Source organism: Oenanthe melanoleuca, chromosome 4 (genome assembly GCF_029582105.1).
Source record: "Oenanthe melanoleuca isolate GR-GAL-2019-014 chromosome 4, OMel1.0, whole genome shotgun sequence".
In the NCBI taxonomy this organism is placed as follows: Eukaryota; Metazoa; Chordata; class Aves; order Passeriformes; family Muscicapidae; genus Oenanthe; species Oenanthe melanoleuca.
Window position 1 is genome coordinate 5,135,747 of NC_079337.1, and position 23,461 is coordinate 5,159,207.

The following is a 23,461-nucleotide window of genomic DNA, read 5'->3' on the forward strand; positions in this document are numbered from 1 at the left end:
AGTGCTTCATTCCAAAATGCAATTATCCCATCGACCTTCTGCCACTGTGGAAACGAGCAAGCCTATGGGTCTCAGTTCTATAATCACATTTTTGTCCTAATTGTGTCCTTAATACACACAGGCTTTACACACAGACCTGGAATCCAGTCCAGATATTGCCTTTTATTAAATTTCAGAGAACTCCAGTAACTATGTCATTACAGTGAAGAAATGTTCTCATGACACAGTAAAGCCTGGATGAAGAAGCTATAAAAATTTTTTTTACTGTGCAACCTTTGCTGAAAGCACAGTCCAAGAATCCACATCTACATTGCTCCTCTCTCCAATTTCACCTTCGGAGATTATTACCCACTTTCTGCAAACACAGGGAGAGATTTTAATGGGAGATGAAAGGAAAACCTTCTGAGGTTGTAAGGAATGGGTGTTGGCAGCTGAAATACTTCTGCACTTACACATCACCTATGCTGTTTAAGGCTCTATAAAACGAGCAAAGCAAAACTCAAAACACTGGAGAGAACATGGATTCTTTGCAAAGATAAAATTTACCTCTAAAATGCTTGGCTGATTTAAGCTTTCCTTGGGAAACAGGGATGTGTGTTTTTCAGAATTACTATTTTTGCTATTGTCATTTTTTAGAACAGTGCTTTCCACCATGCCCAGAGCCTGGTGAATATAACATCCTAGGTACAGGTCCCAGACAATTCCTGAGCTCACCTGTAAACATTTTTGTAACAGCTTTACTCTGCTTGCGGGCAGAGCACAGGAGGAGCAGCCAGGGAGGGAAGAACTCGAAGTGGCTGGCTAAAATCTCTGCTATTGTCCCAGACAAACTTGTGGAGGTCTGTTCACCCTCAGAAACGTTGCAGCCCTCGTCCACCGAATCCACCAGCATGAAGAGGCTCTGCTGAGGGGGCTTCATTCCCAGGAGAGGGAGCAGAATGCACCTGCAAGGAACACGACACAAAATTGGTATTTAAATGCATTTAACAATACATCCACTGTCATACAGGCACCCAGGACAAAGCTGTGATCAACTTAAAATGCAAAGTTACTTTTCAAAAATAGTTACCATGGGAAATACTGAAGTAGAATAAACTAAAAGAAAGACTTTGAACAGATAGTGATGTAGCTTTTGTTTAGGCACCATTACTTTTTCATGAACTTCTAATTAATAACTTGAAAATTATGTAATAGTGTTCAAGGCTCATCAGAATACTTGGAGAAATGGTGCTTCACTCAGAAGCTTCTTGGCCTAAAGCTTAAGAACTCCACTATGATTTCTCTCCCAAAGCTGTTGCTATTGCTTATCAGAAACTAATAGTGAACAATAGATGGTCATGAAACAAAAATCTGAAAGACACATGAAATATCAAAGCTCAAAGAGTTCAAGTCTGAATGAATAACACTATTACAAAGAACAGAACTTCTGCCGTACCTCCACAAATAAAATGCAAATTAGTAGCAGACTGAGGCGTTCTGCAGTGACTTTGATTTATTAGCTTTTATTTATATTGAAGCTGCCAAGCTCCTGTTACTGGGAAAGGAATATATGCATCCTCAGGATGCAGCTCTAACAACACATCTGATTGTGTGGCTAAAAACTTCAAATTTGCATCTACTGTTCCTCTCTTTAGCAGGTGGTTCTTAAAAATATACCCAACTGCATTTATATGTATCTTTAAATAGCACTACTTAACCACCATGCATCTATTCAGTATTTCCACACTACACTACTGTTTTTTGGGAACTTCATAGTGAATTAGGCCTGTAAATTCCACTGACTAAATTATCTTTAAATACACTTGGCAAGTAAACTTTAACTTTATAGTACAAGGATTTGGAAAATGAAATGAGGTGAGAAAAATACATATCTGACAGTTTACTTCCTTGTAAATTTGCTGTTTGTACATGTCCAGAAGGCATGCCCATCATAAGTATTTTTTGTTTTACTCAAGACCATAATAACCTTTTTTCATTTATTTTACTGAACAAATTCACCTTCAGAAGACTTTGGTCAACACATTATCACCTACCAAGCATTCAAATGGGAATACACGAAAATCTTGCCTATTAATGCAAGAATTTAACCCACTTCAGAAATGATACATAAACCTTGTTAGGGGAAGGTTTGTTATTTTCTGGTTTTCTGACTGAGAAAAAAGCAAAATGGGAACAGTGGTGCACTTTTCATGTCTCATAGTAGCAACAGAATCTAGCAGAACAGACTAGGGGAGATATTTTCTCAGAGGTATAAAAAGGAAGTACAGACTATTTGTGATGTGAAAATATTCAGTATTACATGGATTTTGAAACATGGCCACTCTCCCCTTTTTTTCCAAAAGCACAAGACTTCTGGAACTCTTTGGTAGCTCCTCCCCAGCTAGGCAATCCTTCAGAGGATGCCTGACGTACAACTGCAATCACTGCTCACTAAAGCTGGGAAGTTAAGCAGCTACCAATTTACAGAACAGGAAATTAAAGTAGCCATGAGGTTAAAATTACTTTCCCAAGTGATGCCAATCCCACAATGAAAGTAGGCAGTTGGAAATGACCACATTTTCCACCCCTTCCCCCACCACAATGCTGCCTTGCCCCCTCAGCTATTTGTGTCAAGGCATTTTTCCTGCAACATTTCTTTCCCTATCAAAACTAATTTTCTTCTCACACAGTTCTCTGTATGAAATTACTTTTTGAGAATAAATGTTACTATGAGATATGAAGCAATGGTAATGGTTATCTTAAATTAAAAATCTCACCTAAAAATCTATGTGACCCTAACAAAATGCCTACAAAATACCTTAGGAACATCCAGAAGCATTCTTGAGTCAGTTTTTACCTGCTGGGAGTATCACCAAAAAAAGTGAGCAGTCAAGTCTGGGAAAGATTCCCAAATCACTGTGCCTCCAAACAGGGCTGGAAGCAGATGTCTAAGGAATAATGTAAGCACTGGGCAAGCACTAGGAGACCAAATTTCATCAGTAATCTCAGCAATCACTGCTTCCAAGGACTTTCTGAGATTCAGTCTTTGCACTTAACATCCCTTGACTGACCACACTTCCACAGGTTTGTCCAAGTCTTGTATGAACTGGTTTAAGGCTCTGGCATTCACAAGCAAGGCTGTCTGCAGCTCAGCTTAACACATGAAATAACCCCTCCTTTCGTAGTTTAAAAATCTGTATGTCCATGATCCATTTGATATCCTTCAGCTCCTGACTGGAAGGAGCAGTGAGCAGCAATATCATATTCCCACTGTCTAAAATTTGTATCACAGCCTCTCTGAGCTATTTTTTCCTAGGCAGATGAGCACTAGCATATTGAAGCTGCTCCACAAAATGCTATTCCACAGCCCCTTGTCTCCCTGTGCTCTGCTTCCTTCCACTTCACAATACTTGTATTTCTGAATCTTAACATAATTTAAATTCCACTAGAAAAAATATATGCACATAAGAAATGAGGCACCATGACTTCTCCCAGCCTAGAGCAATATTAATAAAAGCGTGGCATTAACAAGATATTGATCGGGCTTTTTCTCTGAGTGCCCTTTGAAACTGTTTGATAAAATTCTGTTCTTCCACTTTACATCACGAGTTCAGAGTCGATGCCAAGGAACAGAATAGTGAAACTTTTCGGGAAGTGCTGTGCTAATTTGCCAGCTGCCACATTATGTGACAGCCAGGGGGCTGTCACTCAGACATGGGTTAGTGGATTTGGCAGTGCTGGTCAATGATCTCTAAACTCTTTTCCAACCTACACCATCCTTTTTTCTTGTGTTTGCCTCCATAACGTAGTAACTCCACTCCCCTACCATTTCTTGATTACACAGGAAAATAACATAAATCAACACGGAATTAACAAGGTCTTTAAAGCACTTCCCTAAAGGGTGATTCATCTACAGATTGTTGTAGCAGATTGCTTAATTGCAGAGTGGCTCTCAAAAGATTGGAAGTTGGTTTTCTTTACCTTCTGAAAGGGTAACAGCTTTATCTTTACAACTTTTACATTTAATACAGATATAAAAGTGGTTACCATTAAAAACAACCATGTTAGCTAGTAAGTACAAATACAAAATCTCCAGAGAAAACAGTACAATTAGGTATTTTAAATGATGGAATTCATTTTAATGGCAATCTAATGACTTACTTATGCAGAGCAAAGATGTTTTACATGCTCTGCAGCAAATAAGAATTCCTCAGAACAATGAGCCATCCCACAGAATTCTTCAGGATTGCTACTGAGTTGACTGAACCCATGCAAACATGATTTTCCACACATGGAAGGAATATATACAGGCTATGCTGAAGTTCTGCTTATGGTTGCCCTTGAGATTTTTAGATCAGATCCACAAAAACACAAAGACACAACAGAACAGAGTAGAAAGACGGTGTTGTCATCAAAAGACGGTGTTGTCATCAAAGGCTGAAAAGATACACAGTGGAGTGCACATACTTATTTTAAAAAGAAAAAGAAAGAAAGCAAACACATTGCCAAACAGCAATTAATGAGTGGTTCTAGGGGCAAAAGAAATCAATGTTCTTCATATTTGACTGTCTTTAGTGCGCAAAAAATTCAGCTATGTCCCCACTCAAATGGGGAGTGTAGCTTCCTAAAAAGACTCCCATTTCTCTACCCAGCTGCCAGCATTCACTAGGGACAAACACACAGAATAAGATGATAAAAATTATCTCCTAAGCAGGCCACAAGCAGCAGGGGGAAGGAAAAAAAAAACCAAAATAAAACACAACCACTACCCCTGATTTGTCAGACTCAAAGTGCTGCTACTTTTAGCAAAGCATGACACACTTCAGATTTCATTACAGAAATGACATATTTGGAAATCTATTGTTCTGCTACTACTGAGCTCTTACCTTTCTTTTTCTAAACAGTGTAACAATGCTTTAACAAACTGCTTTTTCAGACACCTCCCATGAGGTGTATTTCCAATTTGTATTCCTGAGAAGCACCATCCCAGAGGTCTGCATCAGGAATTTACAAACCCTGTTCTTTCCCAATAGCAGACAACATCATTACTTCACATATAGCCTCCTCCTCCTTTTCCCCCACGTTTCTACACCAGATTCCTTGAGGAAATTCACCAGCTATTTGTTATATTCCTAATGACAAATTATGTATATATATATCCAATGTGTATAGGCATATTGATCAGGAATATGCCTATATACATTGGATTGATGCCTCTGTATGTATAAATAAGCATTTATATATAAAGAGTTTAACAATTCCTAGTGTGGAACAAAATAATTCTCCAAGCACTCATCTCAATCTTCAGAAAAGCAAACAAGCATCTTCCTTCTTCTAAGTGGCTTACAACATGACATATCACAGCCCTTTACAATGGAATTTTTAAGACACTTACTTTCATTTCTGTTGCATAGGCAAATATGGAAAACGAAGTGCACAGTGAGTCTGGAAACAAGCCAATTATATTTACATAATGTTGTAGTAATTTTGTGCCAGCAACATAAGAAGTAGTGGGATTTTTGCCTAAAAAATCACACGCTGAGACTAAGCAAAAAATCCTAACCGCTAAGGGGAAACCTGATGCTGCTGCCTCTTCCAGCTCTAAATGGGATGTAGAAGCCACTGCTGGGGAACATGCAGGGAAGGAAAAGGCTCTGTAGGGCAGCTAAGAGCTGGAGGAGCTGCATGCCAGGGAAAAGGGAAGGAATTTTGTTGTACAGACACTACAGAGGGGAGCTCAGGCCATGGCAGGACACCTAAGGACAGACCACCAAGGGCACAAATTCATACAACAGGGTTTTCACTGCTCCCACTGCTCATGGAGTAAATGTAAGAGCTTGTAAATGCCTAAGTATAGAAAACAAAATGCTGAACTCAGGTATTTAGATCATCTCTACTTGAAAAATTCTCACAAGTGACAGCAAACACCAAAGCTTACTTCTCCCATGCTTACAGACATGTTCGTTTGTATATTGCAATAATCCAGGGGCTGGTGAGCAGGGAGCATAATCCATTAAAGCTGTCTGCCCACCACCCCCAGTTCTCGATTTGCATTTAAAAGCATGGAGCCAGTGAAGATAAAGCTGTTAAAGACTGTTAGCAGATTCAGCAAAGACAGACTTACAGCAATAGCTGCACTTTTCTCTTTTGTTTTCCAAACTGCATTTGGGGCACAGGTCACAATAAAAAAAGAAAAGGTGAATTTAACTTCTAATAAAATTGACAATTCCTGCTGTTCAGCTGATGAAATACTACCTTCTTTCCAAGTACTTCCAGCAGCTGTATTCACACAGAAACAAACCTTTACAAACTGCTTGTAGCACTGTTTGTAGAACAGTGAGCTTTATTTTGTCCTGTGACAAGGCATTTGTGCCTTATGGATGACTTACAGTAAACAGCTTATTTACCTGCCTTATAATGCATTCTGGCTAATGATTAAAAGGGAAATTAATGATCAAATCAATATCTGCTTTCTGTATATCACCACCCCAATTCTTGGCACTATATACATGTGGAACACTAATTGCCCAGCTGCTCATACTGGTAATAACATCCAGAAAAAAAGACACACGGGACCCTTAACTAACCAGGAATATTTATGAAATACGAGGGCTGTGAAGCACAGAACAATCCCACACTTTCAGAAGCTGCAAAACAGAACCCATAAGGCAAAAATGAAGTGACCCAGTTGGATGTGTGCACACCTGTGTACACACTGGCAGATCTGATCTGGTTATCGAGGTACTTGTTCTGTACTTTCTCAGCAAGATAAAGTGCACTGCAGCTGATTATGACTTTCTAACTAAGTGTAATGCTGGAATTAAGGCACACTCCTGGGCTGCAGTGTAACACAGATTATTGTTTTGAGTAAATTATTTATTTGCAGGCTGCACTGGAAGACAAAATGGCTCTAACAATTCTACCCATCCATGGTTAAACTTATGAAGGCAGGGGCAGAAAGCAGAAGAGAAAACAAAACAAAACAAAACCCACCCTGAGAATCACCTATTGGGAAAGCTCCAGGTGAAGTACACAGATGTAAATCAAGGGTCTGGCCTTTTCAGAAGTGGTGAATAAGAAACAGCAGGCAAGTCTTGTGCAACTCAATACCTGATTTTGCAATGTCTTGTAGCAACCTGGATTTTATCTGCAATTGTAAGGCAGACTTGCAGCCCCACCAGGAGAGCACAAAAGGCAGCTCTAGGGCATCAGGCCAGACAAAAGCAGAGTTTATGGTGGAACCAGCACCACTGGTGCCACTGAAACAGCCCATGCTGGACCCTGGCTATTGATTAGAGCCCTCCTACCGTCTCACACAAATACAGAGGTGATTTTTGGCTACAAAGCACTGCCACCAGATCTACTTGTGGATTTACTCGAAACCCCAGAAAATAGAAGCCTTAAGAGCAAATATTTTGGTGTAAAAGTGGAGTGCCCAGAACAGTTTGCAAACAACTTGGCTATTAAAAAGGATGGACAACTGTGGCTGAAAACCATTCACAACTGCTACCAGGAGCAGGATGACTGTATTTTAAATGGAATATACTTGCCATATGTGCTAACATATAAAATATATTCTAAATTACTCCAAGTCTGACATACAAAAATCTGTGTCCCCAAATGGAAAGAGGGGGAGAGTACACAAGATGATGAAAAGAGTTTTCCCCAGACATGTAATATTGAAAAAAAAAAAAAAAAAGCAATGTATTCTACACAAACTGTCACAGTTCTTTTTCATAGTGATGGAGAGGTCACCTAGTCCACTTCCCCACCTACAGCAGGATCAGCTCTACATCTGCCATCCCTGAGACACAAGTCTAGGCATTCCTGAAGATTTCCACCAATCCATACTGTAACCCTAACCATCCATTCCAGTGCTTCAATATCCCTGAAACTGGGAAGTTTTCTCCTTCCCCTCGTGTGTCTAACCTTTAGCTGCTTTCCTACAATTCAAACCTTGCACCTCCTGTCCTATAACTCCTGCCCCACAGATAACACCAGGGTCATTACAAGGAAGCCAGCAGTACCCAAAATTTATAGCCATGTTTCTCCAGTCACCTAACAGATTAAGGAACAGGTTGAAAATTAAAAACAAAGCACAGGTCAGACCCCTATGAAGCCAACACGCTGTGCTGTGTCAGTTTGAAAGTGCAGAACTGATAATTAAGTACAGTCCCTAATCTCTTATTCCATGTAGCCAAACCTAGTTCTACCTTGCACATGGCCTGTTTGCACCAGTTCTCATGCAAGCAAAGCCTTCCTGCAATGGTTATCCCTTATCCACAAGTCCTGTGACTCTTCCAAACAGACATTAGATTAAATTTATCAAAACCAAGCCATGTCATACCATGCTAGTTTGTTTTTCACCTCTTTGTTATCTCCCAGCTGCTTGCAAATAGGTCTGATAATTTCTTCTGGTGTTTTTCATCTCGACTGACACACCTCTAATACCCCATGCCTCTTATATCCCTTCTTAAATCAAGGCACTAAATACACAAATTTTTCTTTCAACACTGAGTTTTCAGCAACACTGATAAAGATATCTTGTCCTTTGAAGACAATCAGTAACAGTTTGAGAGCATCTCACCTATTCTATGTTGTGTATGTGTTTGAGGTTTTTGGCCTGAGCTATGTTTTTCTGTGATTTTTCCTATTTCTCACCACTTTTAATTATGTTAGCTGACTGCAAAATGACTGTTTTTAAAGAAAGGGCAATATACATGAGCACTGAAATTTTAGCTTTCCTACTGTCTTTAGTTTTTTCTCCCCAAGGAATATTAGACCAACACTTGGTGGGTATTGTCTTTTTTCTGCTAACATATATATGGAGTTACTTCTTGTAAAACATACCTCACAGGAAACATGATGAATGCACCTTGAACTTGCAAGTCTTGCTCTCATTTTTACATTATTCTTTCACTTTCACATTTAGTGGCTGCTCTACTTTCTGCCACCTTCCTGCTAGAGTTAACACGTGAGCAAGGAGCAGCTCAGTTTCACTGAGTCAGACATTTAATACAGTGCTTTGAGACCTCAGTTCTCTTCCCAGTCAATTCCTTTCTTCATCAGATCTTACTCAAATCCTCTGAGATGGTGAACATCTCCATCTTTTAGTTTTCTTTTTCCTCCCTGTCTAAGCAAAGAAATCACAGAACCATTTAGAGTGGAAAAGACCTTTGAGTCCAACCATTAACACAACACATGCATTTAAAATCATTTCACAGTCACTGTGTCCAAAAGATTTCTTTCATTTCCTCAGCTGATTTTTTTTCAGTCTGGCTGAAGCTAATTTATGTCTCCCCATTAGATATTCCCTCTTTGACATGTGAAGTATGGTCACTGGCAGACTCCTGCTTGTATCATGCCTTCCCAGCTGATGTTTATCTCCTATTTGTTATTCAAATTTTTAACTGGGCAGACATTATCATCCAAATTCTATGCCACAGGATAATGCCACTTGTTATCTTAAAGCATCTTAGCTTACTTGAGCTTGCTGCTTTGGTAGAGTAAAGCACTTGTATTTTTACAAAAGACAGGGTTTTGAGGTGTGGGAATCTCTCTTAGTTACCAAGAGCTCTACTTGGACAAAGCAGGTAAACTCTTAGACACTCAGGATGGCCTGATTGGTAGTTGGTAGGTGTCTGATTTAGTCCATGAAAGATCAGGCTTACCAACAAACCTTGAAACAGAAATCCCACAATGTAGGGCTATCACATGTATTTTACTGAGATTTCCCAGTGCTTTCATTTCTTTACTTTATTCTAGAACTACAAGCAAGCATATTATGTACAAAACAAGCTACTTTTTTTTAACACATACCTGTTATACAAGTTATCCTGACTGATCTTTTAGAGCACTGAACTCAATCTTGACTGTACACTAAAATTTCCAGTTCTGCTTGTTCACCCTTTACCTTTTTTCCATTAGTGTAAAGACACCTAAGGCATTTGATTACTCCCTGTCTTATCTTCTTGTCTGTCCCATGACCCACATGACTAAGCCTATTCCCCTTCCTCCTCCATCCCCAGTTTTTGAGCTGTTGTCTAAGTTGATGCTGTTTAGATTAATTCCTGGAATTTGTCATCTACCAGGTTTTGCTTTAAAGGTCTTTAATTAGGGCCAAAAATTAACATTTTTCTTTCTATTAAGAATCAGTTAAGTTCTCAATGGTATTTTTCCTGTATATCCATCTCTCTTTTTTAAAAAAAACAAAAGTAGGAGGTGTCAAAGAAAGTATACTTTACATCAAATGCATGAGATGAAAGCATCAAATCAGACTGACTGAAAACTATCATTAGCAGAAATGAGAGAATTGCCTATACTGCACCTTATTTTCCATACATGTAAAGTTAGGATAATAACTTACTTTGCAAATATTCAAAAGCCTGTGGTTGAAATGCAACGTGTAAGAGTGGGGCACCACAATAAGAAAATGCACAAGTTTATATATGCAACAGAATGTACTGAAATTACAAGGTTGGTTTTAAATCATATATGAAATCAAAGGTACAGCAAGTGAAATAAACACACACACATACATTCAGTCTTTTCAGCTTTCCTTATTAACCACCTGATTCCCTAGTCATAGCAAAACTAATATTTCTTTGTTAAACAAAAATGTAAATTCTATAAGCCGTGTTATCTGAACACATTAGCACACAACAGAGTTGAAATTCTTATAGCTTGACAGGCATTTGAATTTGTAGGTATTATTCTACATTTTGGAAATAGACAAAAATCCTTTTCTTTTTTCTCCTTCTATTCATGCAGTGCATAAACACAACTGAAGGAACAGATATTTCTTTCCAGGTGTATGATTGTATTTGCTGGCATGATAGAAATGCTAAGCACAAAAAGAAACCTAAAAACTCCCAGATGAGGCAGGGAGAAAACTGCACTGAATAAATTCAATTGTGTGGCTGTTGTCAGGCTATATGACAGTTTACTATGTTCTATTATTCCATGACTATAAAACAGAATACAGTAGATTAATATACACAATAAAAGAGCCACCATCATTACTGCAGTTCAGTCTGACAATCCTCAGTTAATTAATTTTTCCTATGCATTCCAAAAGAAAAAAAAAACAACATTGGTGATTGGGAAGCAGGAAGAGAAGCTGCAGTGACTGTTTCAGCAGTCAGCTGCTCCTTCAGAACAGGGGGCTCCTGTCCTGCCAGCCTGCAAGAACCAGGCTAAATAAACAACAGACATTTATAAACCTTGATCATCCCCTCATCAAGTTGTTCCACACCTGCCTGTGTCATGCCTTGCACACCATCGAAGCACCCCACACTTCCACTGCTGAACTGACTGCAGGATTACACTGTCCAACCTCCTTTGGAGAGAATCCTCTGCACAAATACTAGAGGAAAATCTGTTGAGAATTTACCTTCCTAGTCAAGCACACTCAAGACAGCTTTCCTACTGTTTGTGTTACCACATATCTTTATCCATCTTATTTTCCATCTTAGTAAAATGGACTATCCTAACATTTATTGCACTTGAAGAGGCAACAGATGGAGCAGCTTTCATGTGTCCCATTCAAGATTATTCACCCATAGTCCCCAGAATACAATTCACAGCATATGTTCCTCATGCATCACTTTGGGGCCTTATCAGTTACCTTGTGGTTTGGGTTTTTTCATCCCCAGCCCCAAGCAGATACAGTTTCTCTGTTTTGCCTGTAAAAAGATCTAATTGATGCTTTCTGTATTGTTGCTATAATTTACTCTTAAATAAACACTGTTAGGTTAGCACCATGTAGACTTGAATCTATCATCTTACACCACTGATGCATTTAGCTTTGGAACTGATTTTGTAGCCTCATATTTATTAGCATTAGGTACAATAGAACAAGTGACAGAAAATGTATCTTCCTCCCCTCCAATTATTCATACACAAATTGTTTACTGTGGATGAAAAGACAATTTAAAATAAAAGAAGGTGATAACAAAAAAAAGTATAGAAACACAAAAAGAGTTGGTGTTGTGCTGCTGGCTGCTGAAGTTTCCATCTGTTAGACTTTGATCATTTAGGGTAATCCAAAATCCTGCAGGACAAAACTTCCCTTATTGTGGATCAGCTTCACTTTACTACAAACTGAGCTTTTTTCCTAGTGTCTTGCTGAACTCTACTCCAGGGAAGCGCAGAAAAAGGACAGACAGCTTCGTGTATCATGCTCACTACGGCTGCAGGAGAGCTGATGTAGTTAAACCAAGATTTCTTAATTAACAGCTCTAAAATAATAATTCTGAGATAAGTCTGTAATCCCATTCTTAGCAGTTTTCCTCCTGAGGTTCATTCCTACCTGCCTGTTACTGTCATCTCTACACTGCTGGCATTGTCCTTAACTCACCTAGAACTTCTGAACAGTGCTCTCTTTCTTCCAGGACAACTCCATGATGCTGCAAATAACCTTAAATAAGGTGCTGCCAGAGCCCTTCCTTCTCGTGTTTTGAGGTATCACAGACCTGCAGCACAAAACCTGCATCTATGCACAGACAGAATGTGACAGCAATTGGTTTGCCCCTTTTATTTCACTGTATAAATTTCCCTAATTGCCTTCTTTTCGTGATCTCATTTTCAGTTGTTTTTCATGCTATCTTCTCACATTTTGATGTCAACAAGCAAAACAGGAACCTACCCGCCTCCATTCTTTCTGCAATACCTTTGAACACCTCTGTACAACTCAACCTTTGGGTCAATGTAATTATTTTCTTGCCTTTTTTGCCTGATTATTTCTTTTTCAGCAGTCACTCTTCAATCACAAAGTGTCTTTGCATTAACTATTGAAAACACTCTTGCTCCTGGACAAAGACAGGAGATTTCTCACCATTCCCAGTGGATGGTAAATATCATCACATGCAAGAAACTGAAACCTCTTCAAGTCATTGCTTTCAGGAGGCAATATTTCAATACTAGCTTCTCCCAGTATATAAGACACACTACATCCTTTCTACTTCACAATCCACCAAATCCTTTTCATTTTTCATTGAAAAAGAAGAAAGGAAAAGAAACCTAAACCCTTGCCCAAGCTATGAACATGTGCACAGAAAACTGAAGGGAAGGGAAATAATTAACAAGTAAGAATTGCTATGAAGGTCCATCTAACTAAACAGCTTATAGGAAAACCTGTAAGGTTTAAGTCTGAGCCACATTGATTAAAGCCAAAATGTTAATGCCTATAGAAGTAGAAGACAAAAAGGTCTATGTAAGTTGTCATTATTAAAATGCCTCGGGGAAACTTTCTTATGGTAATTTAATCTGAAAAGGTTAAAACCTTAAACGGTATTATGTTCAGTCTGTAGGCTGTGCTTCCATACAATGAAAGAGGAACATACAGCTTGCTCTTGCAGAAACACTGACTGCTGCTATGTGACCCGTTAACTCCACAGATTTAGGGGAAAAGCCTAAAGAGAAACATGCCACAAAGTACTTAAGCTTCAGGCAATGCTAAACGGTTCTAATGGTCTGCAGAACACCAGAAGACAGAGTTTCCTATGAAACCCAGCAGCAGTTACAAGTCTAAAGGCCCAGTTACATATAAATACTCAGAAGCTCCAGCAGAGTCAAGATGCTCCCACAAAAGCAAAATTATCTTCTGCAACTCCACTGGCTGAGTTGGCAGATTCTTTTTAACCTTTTGTGGCATATTCTTACAGAAACAGTTCCTCATCTCAGCCATAAATTGGTATGATTTTCAGCTGGTATCTTGCCTCCATCATTTCTGAGTATTAAATAAATCCCAGATAAACAAAATAACTTGATTTTAATTGTAACGAGATTGTTTTAAACTGAAAACTCCTACTAAAAGGAGAGCTCAATCTTCTATCAGATCAAGCTCTTCTGGGCTAGGGTCCAACTAGCTTCAGGATTCTAGTCAAGCATAAGTGAAAGATGTAGGAATGGACAAAAATCTGGGACAGTACAGAAGTAGAATGATGCCTATTACACATCTAAAACTGGTAAGAAAAATTCCCTTTAGAAACTGAACCCTTTTATTGAGGTAAGAGATTTTTTATGCCACATTCTTAGGTGTAACCTGTGAGGACACACTAACAAAATTAATTATTAAATTTCAGGTTGAGATAAAAGAGAATAAAGCTGTATTCGAAGACGTAAAAGGCTGTCTCAAAAAGGAAACAAAGAATTTATTCCCCATGTCTCCAGAGTAGACCCTAAGTAGTAAAAAACTTAAATTATAGCACGAAAAAAACATCTTGGGGTAACATATGGATTTTTTTTTTTTCTAGAAGAACTGTGAAGCATAAGGGCAGATGAAGATAGCATCTTCAGGTTTTTCTGTCTGGTGAAAAAGATGCTGGGCTTGATCCTTCTGAGCTCCCAACCTTCTCAAGGTTCAAATCAGTCAACTGCACATTTGAACTTTACATGTGGTAAATGTCTAACAAACACACTAGAGAAGAAAGTTGTTAAACCTCCAAAGGGTCTTGTAAATTAATTTATTATGCATTCATTTCTTTCTTTGCATGAAACAGGATACAGTTAGTCCTTGCCTTTGTTTCTACCATTTATAGCTCTATGAAATTAAGAAATCGAAATATCCACACCCTTCTTGCAGCCACTGGAGAGCTACAGCTCCCGAGACAGTACTGAAGCTCTGGAAGCAGAGGCAAAGGCTCTGCAGCAGCCCTTTCCAGAAGAAAGGAGATTACAGAAAAAGAGGTAGATCACTCCCAGGCAGTCTGAGACCTGGGTGAGAAAAACCGAGTCACTTCTTATCAGCAAACTGACAGAAATCCCAGCAGCTTTCAGGTTTCCAGCAGCCCAAGCTCAGGTATCTTTAACTGGCTCCAATGTGCTGCCTCTCACCTTTTCACAGCAGTCCCAGAACTTGGGTGCTGAAACTGCATAAGCACATACTGTGGTTAATGCACTAGCAAGGAACACTCCCAAGTTTGTAGGGTGCAATATCAAAACCCATTAAAGTCAGGATGCTCCTAATTCATCTCAAATTTACTCCAAAATGCACCCAAATTTTTTGCAATTAAGAATATGCTGCTCCAAAACCAGCAAAAAGCTCACTAGTTAATTGTTCAATAAAGCCCACACAATCCATTACAATTTTAATTATATTACTGACTTCAAAGATGGTACAAGGAGTTCTAAAAATGAACAGCTTCTTCACACTTCATCTGTTATCGTTTACAACTCAATGCCTAAATCTTTTCCTTCATCTAAGCAGGAAAAATGCATTTTAGTACGGCAGATTGAAAGTCCCTGGGCAAAAGTCACAGAAGTCTTGCTGAACAAACCACTGGTTTTCTACATTGTCAGACAAAGAATCCAGAACTTGAAATAAAACTTGTTACCCTCATCATTCAGATAGGAGTAAAATCTCTATCACCTACAATTTGCAATGATGAGACATGACTCTTGAGAAAGAGGGAAGAAAAATAAAAAACTTAGTAACATGGAAAGGCAATACAGGTGAAGGGCTGGGGGAAGGAAGTGCTTGTCAGCACTGGCTGGCACTCAGAGGTTTTTTCCTCTGAATTCTACCCTTTATAAGGTTTCCATTACATTGCAAAGACAAAACACCAGAGGCTCAATCCTTTGGAGCTCTCCAAGCTGCAGAAGGAACTTTACACAGATAACAGCAATTGGCACAAGACCTGCTGCACTTTAACGCTGTCCAAGGGAGTGACTCACACAACTCATACAAGGCTTTCAAATTTAATCAACATAAACCCCTGCTCCAAACTTGCAGGCAGCAGAGAACCTTACATGACCACATGTAATGACTCACCTCTCACACTCAAGTCTACAGGTATTTGCATATTCTAGAGAATTATAAAACTGTTTGGCTTTTTACATCACTTAACATTATTGGTCATGTTAAATTACAAGGCAAATCTGCTTTGCACACAGAGATCAGGAGTTAGAAGAAAAGCTGTTACAGTCTGGGAATCTGCAAAAGGAACCACTGCACTGAATTCAGCACTAGCATGCATAAAATCTGGTGTCTTTTCTTAAAAAGAAAAAAAAGCTCTGGGGTACAGCTTCCCTATATTCATTCTTGGTAAGGAGGATGTAACATCACCTTGAGAAAACTTTTATGAAGCTCTTAAAGAGTAATACGTTTGTTCAGCAGCTCTTTCTGGTTTGGTTTTTGTGGATTTCTTTCTTTTAAATTTTTGGGCCTCTACTGATCAGGGACATTTACTTGCATGGGAATGCAAGTTTAGCAATGCAGTAAGTAGAAATCTGAATTCACAGCTTCATTCTTTTCCCTCATAAAAATCACTTAGACCCTCTTACATTAAAGTAGTTGTATGAGAAATACTTTAGTAATAAAATGTTAGGATACTTCACAAGCAAAAAACACTTGGACACCACTGACCCAAATTCAGTATGTGAGAAATAAGGATGTGAAAAGTCTCTCAAGACCCTGAGAAGACATTCAGAAGCTGGAAAGAAACTTCACCTGTGAGAGCAGTTCTACCTGCACCAACCTGCTGGGAGATCTGGAAATTCACAATTTTTTGGTGATTTAATAATTGCAGCAACACACTCAAGCAAAATTCAAAGTTTGGTTTAAGTTTGCACCAGACCAACACACACTAAAGGTGAGTTTGGTGTAAGTTTAAAAACATGATGCTATTTAAGACCTTCCACCTCTATAATTCTCTGTTCCAGGAGCTTTGGTCCTGGGTATCTTTCAAACTCAAGAGCAATGGCTGCAAAACAAACCCACTGCAGGGTAAACTATGCTCACACTCCTAGTGACAGACACATTCTGGGCTGTGAATGAAGCAGGCTCTGCCTCCCACAGTAATCCCAACTGCAGCACTACACATGGGAATTACATGCCTTCCCTACTGTCTGAAGGTGTTTAAGGTCATCTCCTCTGTCTGAGAAACATAAACCAGGAACATAAGGGAAATGCCTTTCTACAGCCTAGTTTACACAAATTTCAGCATTACCCACAGTTTATATCAGAGTTCCTTCTGCCCTCGTGGCCTTGGATAAGTGGTATCTGCCTGTGTTCCTACCAAATCACTGGAAGTATAAACTTGCTGCAGCAAAACCAAAACAACCCTAGAGATAGCATTGCAAAATTTGGGTTATTCAAAATTTGTATCAATAGGGAAGAAGAGCCCAACAGACCTTCTGAATTAAATTCTTTGTTTATCACATAATTTCTTAACTTCTGGTGTCTGTAACATCTTTTCCTTCCCTTCTGCTTTACTTTCACTGAAAATTTGAAGATTCAGCACTCTCCCTCACATTTTAAGCTGCTTTCTGCTCCAGCACTGAGTGCACTGATAAGAAAAGTGCTGTAAGTAGCTGTTCTTTCTCTCAGCTGTCTGTGCAGCAACAAATACAAAACACTAAATACACTTCTGTATCTGTAATTCAGCCCTTTTGGCTCTTAACTGCAAGATCTGCCCTGAAAGAATTTTTAGGGCATTTAAAACTTATAAATGCATAAAGAGTTAAGATGAGGCATTTAAACAGCGTGAGAAATGTCTTAACTCTGAGGGTCATCACTTGCACAAGTATCACTATGACCATCATGACTGCTGAAAATCTATTTAAGAAACATCCTTCAGGAAAACATGTCACTACTTTAAATAACAAATTTTATATTGTTTATAAACTGGCCTGTTACAAGACATTAGGAAGCTTTTCTTTCTCAGTATTTCCAGGACAATTAGCACAAAAATAGAGTGGCATCATCTTGTTTAGCACTTATGAAGAGAAGTCTTTCCATTTTAGGCCATGAATAGATGGCTGAGTCTGGAGCAGCTGTGAAAAGTAGAGCAAAAACTTGACAGTGTCTTTAAAGAAAAAAAATAAAAATCTTTCTCCTCTTCTACTGAATAAACTAAAAGAAGGCAAAAATCGATGAAGCACTGAGACAAGCACTTTACACAAGGAGAGATGCAATCATCTGACTGGAAAGTCTTCCTAGAACTCATTTTACACAACTTTCACTTGACATAAACTATGAACACACAGGAGCAGAGGACTGAAGTGCTCAGTGGCAAGTCTTAGAAACCACAGAACACCCTAAACTGTAATCCTGTTGAAACATTCCCTGCACGGTTTATACACCAGCAAAGGTCCCATCAAACGACTGAGGTGTCTGATGGTGGGCAGGGGGCTGCCAAGTGCCTCTTGTTTGTGGACACAGACTGTATCAGCCAGCAGAACAGCTCGTGGTGCTGCTGTCAACAGCCACCTCCTGGTCCCCTGCCACAGTGCTGAAAACTTGTATTCCCAGCACAGCACCTCGTCTCCAACACCTCATCTCCCTCAAACCTGAAACAGGAGAATGAAGACCATCCACCACAGCTGCTTCTGAGAGCAGGAGATCAGGGTAAGTGGGAGCAAGGGAATACATGAAGGGCAAAAAGAAAAATCTCCTCGACTGAAGCTGTTGTACTACTCCATAAATATTTTTAGTGTATTAATAGTTCACAATCACTGCTGCAGAATTTGAGAAGGAAAAGACTACTGGTGGATGTTGTGCCTATTTTATTTTACCAGTACAAAACCAAGAACCCTGTATATTGACCTACTCAAAACAGCCCATCATTAAACCCTATGTTCATAAAAATAAGTCTAAACAAATAACTCTTGTATTTTATATTTCTAGGTTGCATTTTTGTCTAAAGATACCTAACTCCTGTTCTGTGCAGTAAGGCAATCACTTTTAGAACAGAGGAAGGACTCCAGCTCTGAGAACTTGCCTGTACTAAATTCTTAAGACTTCCCTGTAATAGACTTTAAACACAAACAGGCTCTTACTCACCAGAATAATCCACTTTCATGATTTTAAAAGACTGCCTGAAGCTAGATGGCCAGTCTGTTATTCCATTTATAGACACTTAATTGCACCCAGTTTTTATTCATTAGAATTTAAGAGGGCTTAATACCTCTGAAATTAGGACCCTAATAGCTGCTAGAAGCTCCAGATTCACTCAGCAGCAAACAAAAAATCCAGAACTAGTCTCAGTTTAGACTATTTAAGACACTACACTGAGAACAATGTAGACATGCATCCTGTTTATTCAGCAGGCAAGGACATAGCCACCAGGACTAGAAGGCTCTTTTACACCACCATGACAATGAAACCAAGCACCACAGTTCAACCTCAGTACTTGTCTCCACAGTCCTAGTAGTCAGGAAAGAAAAAATAGAGGAAAGAAATTTTACACTGAAAACAGGCAATAAACCCTCAAGTACCACAAAAAGTTACTGCTACCGAGTACCAAAAATTTTTCAGTTTAACCCATATTCCAGAGAAGTTTTATACTGGCAACACCATCATTTAAAGCTGTGTTGATGCAGACAAGCCTTATCCTTCATGAATTTTCCTTCATTGTGACCCAAAGGAATAAAGACCAATAGACACACACTGACACGGGCTGTGCTCAAGGCTGCACGTTGTGTATCTATGGATATACACTGCTATATTCATGTAATATATCCTTTCAAAGATCCTCACAGAAAGACAATTATCAGTGACAAACTCAGGAGACTGTAGTTTGTTAGGGAACATTAATAATAAAAAAAAATATCTATTTCTTTTCCACTCAGCTTAGATAGCTGACAAACCTCTTAAGGGGCAGGGTGAGCCCTCTTGATCAATTTCTGATTCCCTCAACACTCTGAAGTACTACTTTACAGAAGAAGCAGCAATAAAGATTTGACACAATCTGTGCATATTGTGAGAAGTAACATAAGGAGTTAATTGACATTTCCCTACCACATATTTTTAGACAAACATAAAACCGATGTGCTGGATCAGACCCAGAGATCCATTAGCCCAGTTTCCTCTTAGACAGAGCATGCTATTGGAAGCTTTTCCAAGGGTCCTGTAAAGTCTGTTTCAGGTCTGTGAAGGACAAACTGCCCTACCTTCATGGCACATGGGAGACCATGGACTAGAAATTTACCACTCTGTAGTCAATTACTTTCAAGTCTTTCCAAAACACTCAGTTACATCAGAGGCTACTAAATAAATAAATTCACTATTAATAATAAACTTTGTTTTAAAAGTAAATATTTATTATGTCAGCTATAACGACAAAGTTAGATTTTTCCATGGTTAAGTCTGCATGCTCTGACAGAGATAACAAGCCATGAAAGAAACGTGTCTTAAACTATCTGCATCTCAGGCTCACTGGAAGAAGACCTAAACAGCAGATTCTCCTTGTTTTATTGTGGGTTTGTTTTCAATAGGGTTTTTTGTTTGTTTGTTACCTTTTAAATGCTTCAGCAGGGTTCCTCTCACACTCCCCGGGCTGCAAGAGACTTTGAACAGCGGGGTCCCTCAGTTTGTCCTCGTAGCCCTGGATCAGCCCGCTGCGGCATATCTGTGCGACCAAGCCTCGGATGAAGCCTCCCACACACAGCGTGTCGGAGTCCTGGGCTCTGCAGAAGTGGAAGGCCAGCACCTGGCGATGCAAGCCCCTCTGCAGGCTGGCAGGAGAGCTTGGCCACAGCAACTCAGTGCACAGGGCTGTCTTCCCACTGCCAGGCCCTCCTACCAGCAGCACTCCCCAGGCAGCTCCTTTCCCAGAGACAGCACCGCTGTTATTCCCAGCATTCGCTCCAAGAGATGGCTTGCTGGCAGCGCTGCCGCCGCAGCTCGCTTTCTCCTGGAGGCAGTGCTGAAGCTTGTGGAAAACCCACTCCCGACAGTAAAACTGCTTTCCCTGCAGCAAGCTGGTCTGAGCCATTTTATAGAGCTTCTTCCCTGGGATGTGTCACAAGCTGGGGCACATCTTCAGCACCTCAGGAGCGGGGAGAGGCGCGTTCCTGGGGCGCAGGACAGCCTGGTGCACACGCCTTGGCAGAGGTGGCAGCAGCCAGCCCTTGCCGGTGAAGCTCAGCAGGCGGGGTGTCACTCCATGTGTGCTGTGCTGGGAGCACGGCACGGTCACAGCTCAGCTGCCATCGTGCAGCGGCGGCTGGCACCGGCCCTCAGCAAGACTTGTGCTGCGGCTCACAAGTTCACGCAGCCCCATGGCTGCATCTGGGGCTCAGGCAGCTGCGTGTGTTCCCAGCGCACACGGGAGACAATGCATCTGGAAAAGCTGAGGGAAAGCCAACTTTGCAGTGTACACTAAATGCCTTTCAACTCCAGGCATTAATCTCGCTGGGTATACATACAGAAGAAGCTGTCCATAATAAAATGTTCCTTCTGGGAATTTCATAAAAAAAGTGACTTCTCTTCAGAGTACTATACACACACCCCAAACGTGGCAAGTACCACTGACTAAAGCAGCCAGTCTGGACAGCGAGCCTTGCAGACTTCATCCATCTGGGAGAGAGTCCGAGAAGTGCTTCACGTTACGGCTTCTGAGGCAGTACAGGCAGCAGGGAAAAGAAATCAACGTTTACAGCTTCTTATTTCAATACATTCGGAGTGTCTTCCTCGGGAACTTGGGATTCTTACTGAACCTGTTCTCAGGTATCTCAATCGCAAGATGTCAGAAGAGACAACATCTTCCCCTAGAGCCCTGAAATAAAGGAGACAGCACTTTTAACCCTACATGCAAATCACAATTCCGTCAGCTGCGAACGCAGACAACAAAGACCAAAGTCAAGGGCTCGCATTCTTTATTTCTGCTACACTGTTAAATTCACCGAGACAGCCGTTTTAAAGAAAATTCGCTATTACGAGGTGCGATCAGCCACACGCAAAAAAACCCAACAACAAACAATGAGCAGATATGACAGTGGTCTCAAAACCACAGCGAGCCTTGCTTCGGAGAACAGAATAAATCCTTTCACACTGAAGCATTCCCCCTAGCGAGGATTCACCACGGGATCCTCGCCTCACCCCACGTTCCGCCTGCCGGCGTTTTTCGGGAGTTTGTGTGCAGGGCAGCGCTGCTCCCCGCACGCTTCTTTGTTCGCGGCAGCGGCGCCGGGGTCACGGCGTGACAGCCGCCCCACCGCCCCGGGCCGGAGCGACGCCCTCCCTGGGAACCGGAGCGGCCGGCAGCGCCCCAGCCTTCCCTCCCCGTGCTCCGCACCCGCGGGACCCGCAGCCCCGGGGCCGCTGTCAGCCCCGCCCGGGCACGGGCCTCCGAGCGCCGCTCCCCGCTCACCTCCGCGGCCGCCTCGCTCCTCCAGGCGGCTCCTCCAGACGGCTCCGGGCGCCGCTGCCCGCGCCCCTCCTCTTCCTCCGCCCGCCCCCGGGCGCCGCCGTGCCAGGGCCCGGCCGCCCCGCTCCGCTCGGCTCGGCTCGGCGGCCGCCTCAGCCCGCCCGGTGCTCTCCTCCCTGCTCGGCGCCTCCCTCGCTCCGCCCGCCCCGGCCCCGCCTGGGCCCGCCCCGCTTCCCCTCGGGCGGCGGGGACAGCTGGGGCCGGGTAGTGCGGGGCGGAGGGAGACGGGCGGTGCCCTGGCCGCCGCCCCGGGCTTTGTGCCGGCCCCGGGCCGCCCTCCCTCCGTCCGTCCGTCCGTCCGTCCGTCCGTCCGTCCGTCCCGGCCCTGCAGGGGGCGGCCGCGCCTCCCGCCCCGGGCCTGTCCGAAACTGAGGGAAAAGCTGCCGGCCGGCCCCGGCTGGCCCAGGCCCGGGGTGACTCCCCGGCTGGTCTCCGAGCCGAACCGGGCTTGGCTTGCTCCCCGCCGGCTCTGCTCGTGCCCGTTTCCCTCGGAGCTCCCGTTAATTGCCCTGACAGCCCGCCCGGATCGCAGCACAGTTCCGAGCCTTCCCCACCTTGCTTCTCATCCAAAAATCACGTTTCCGAGACACTGAGACCTCCAGCGGGGCATCCCACATCCTTCGCTTATGCCTTGTTAAAGTGTCCCTTGAGCTCTACAGTTCGTGGATCCCTACAAACCCTGGGAACCCTAATTTGGGAGAAGCCAGGGTAGAACTTCCTTTGAAGAAAACAGGGTGGATCTTGCTCCAGGACACCTTTGCACGGCCCTTGTGAAGCCCCTTCCACCCACGACAGCAAAGCAACCGCTCTGCTCCTTTATTTTGACGAAGCAAAATAGATTTTAAAGATCTTCCTTAAAATTTCTCCCCTTGCAGCTGGCTGCGTTTGCCACAATAAGGCACTTTTCCATCAAGGATCAAGGTGTCTTTATTTTAGCAGGCTCTGTGTGGTTTCGTACACCGGGTAATTACAGCATTGTGCAGCACACTGAATGTATCCATAGGATACAACTCGGTGATTTAGGGCCCTCCAAGCAGCGTCCCGGGGTTCTTTGCAGGAGCAAAATGAAAAATGAAATAAATTCAGTTGGTGTACCGAGGAGCTTAGAAAAACAAGTCTGTCTGCTTCTGAAAACCAGTAGAACGAGTTTGAAGAACCTTTGGAAGCAGTGAATTACAAATTCGCAGAGCAATTGGGAGTGGGGGAGAAACAGAAATAAGATTAGTAGTAAGAAAATGTTGCGTGGTTGTTTTGTTTTGGGGTTTTTTTTAAGCTTTCTGACATGGTTGGGTTTTTTTAACCCTACACTTTAGGCAAATAATCTTCTCTAG

At 41.7% G+C, this 23,461-nt stretch overlaps 1 protein-coding gene across 2 annotated transcripts in view; it reads right to left on the reverse strand.

The window, feature by feature from the left end:
* ANKRD50 (ankyrin repeat domain containing 50) overlaps nt 1-22,179 on the reverse strand; it is a 37,970-nt gene extending 15,791 nt beyond the window's left edge. The window contains exons 1-3 of one of the 2 annotated variants that reach the window (XM_056489866.1): nt 22,074-22,179; nt 20,218-21,479; nt 715-944 (exon numbers count right to left, since the gene is read on the reverse strand). In XM_056489866.1, coding sequence (XP_056345841.1) covers nt 715-944; nt 20,218-20,696 — 709 coding nt within the window. In that variant the 5' untranslated portion in view covers nt 20,697-21,479; nt 22,074-22,179. Of the gene's footprint in view, nt 1-714; nt 945-20,217; nt 21,480-21,802; nt 21,930-22,073 lie in introns of those variants that run through there. The other variant, XM_056489867.1, reaches the window with a different exon arrangement.
* Nucleotides 22,180-23,461: the final 1,282 nt, after the last annotated feature.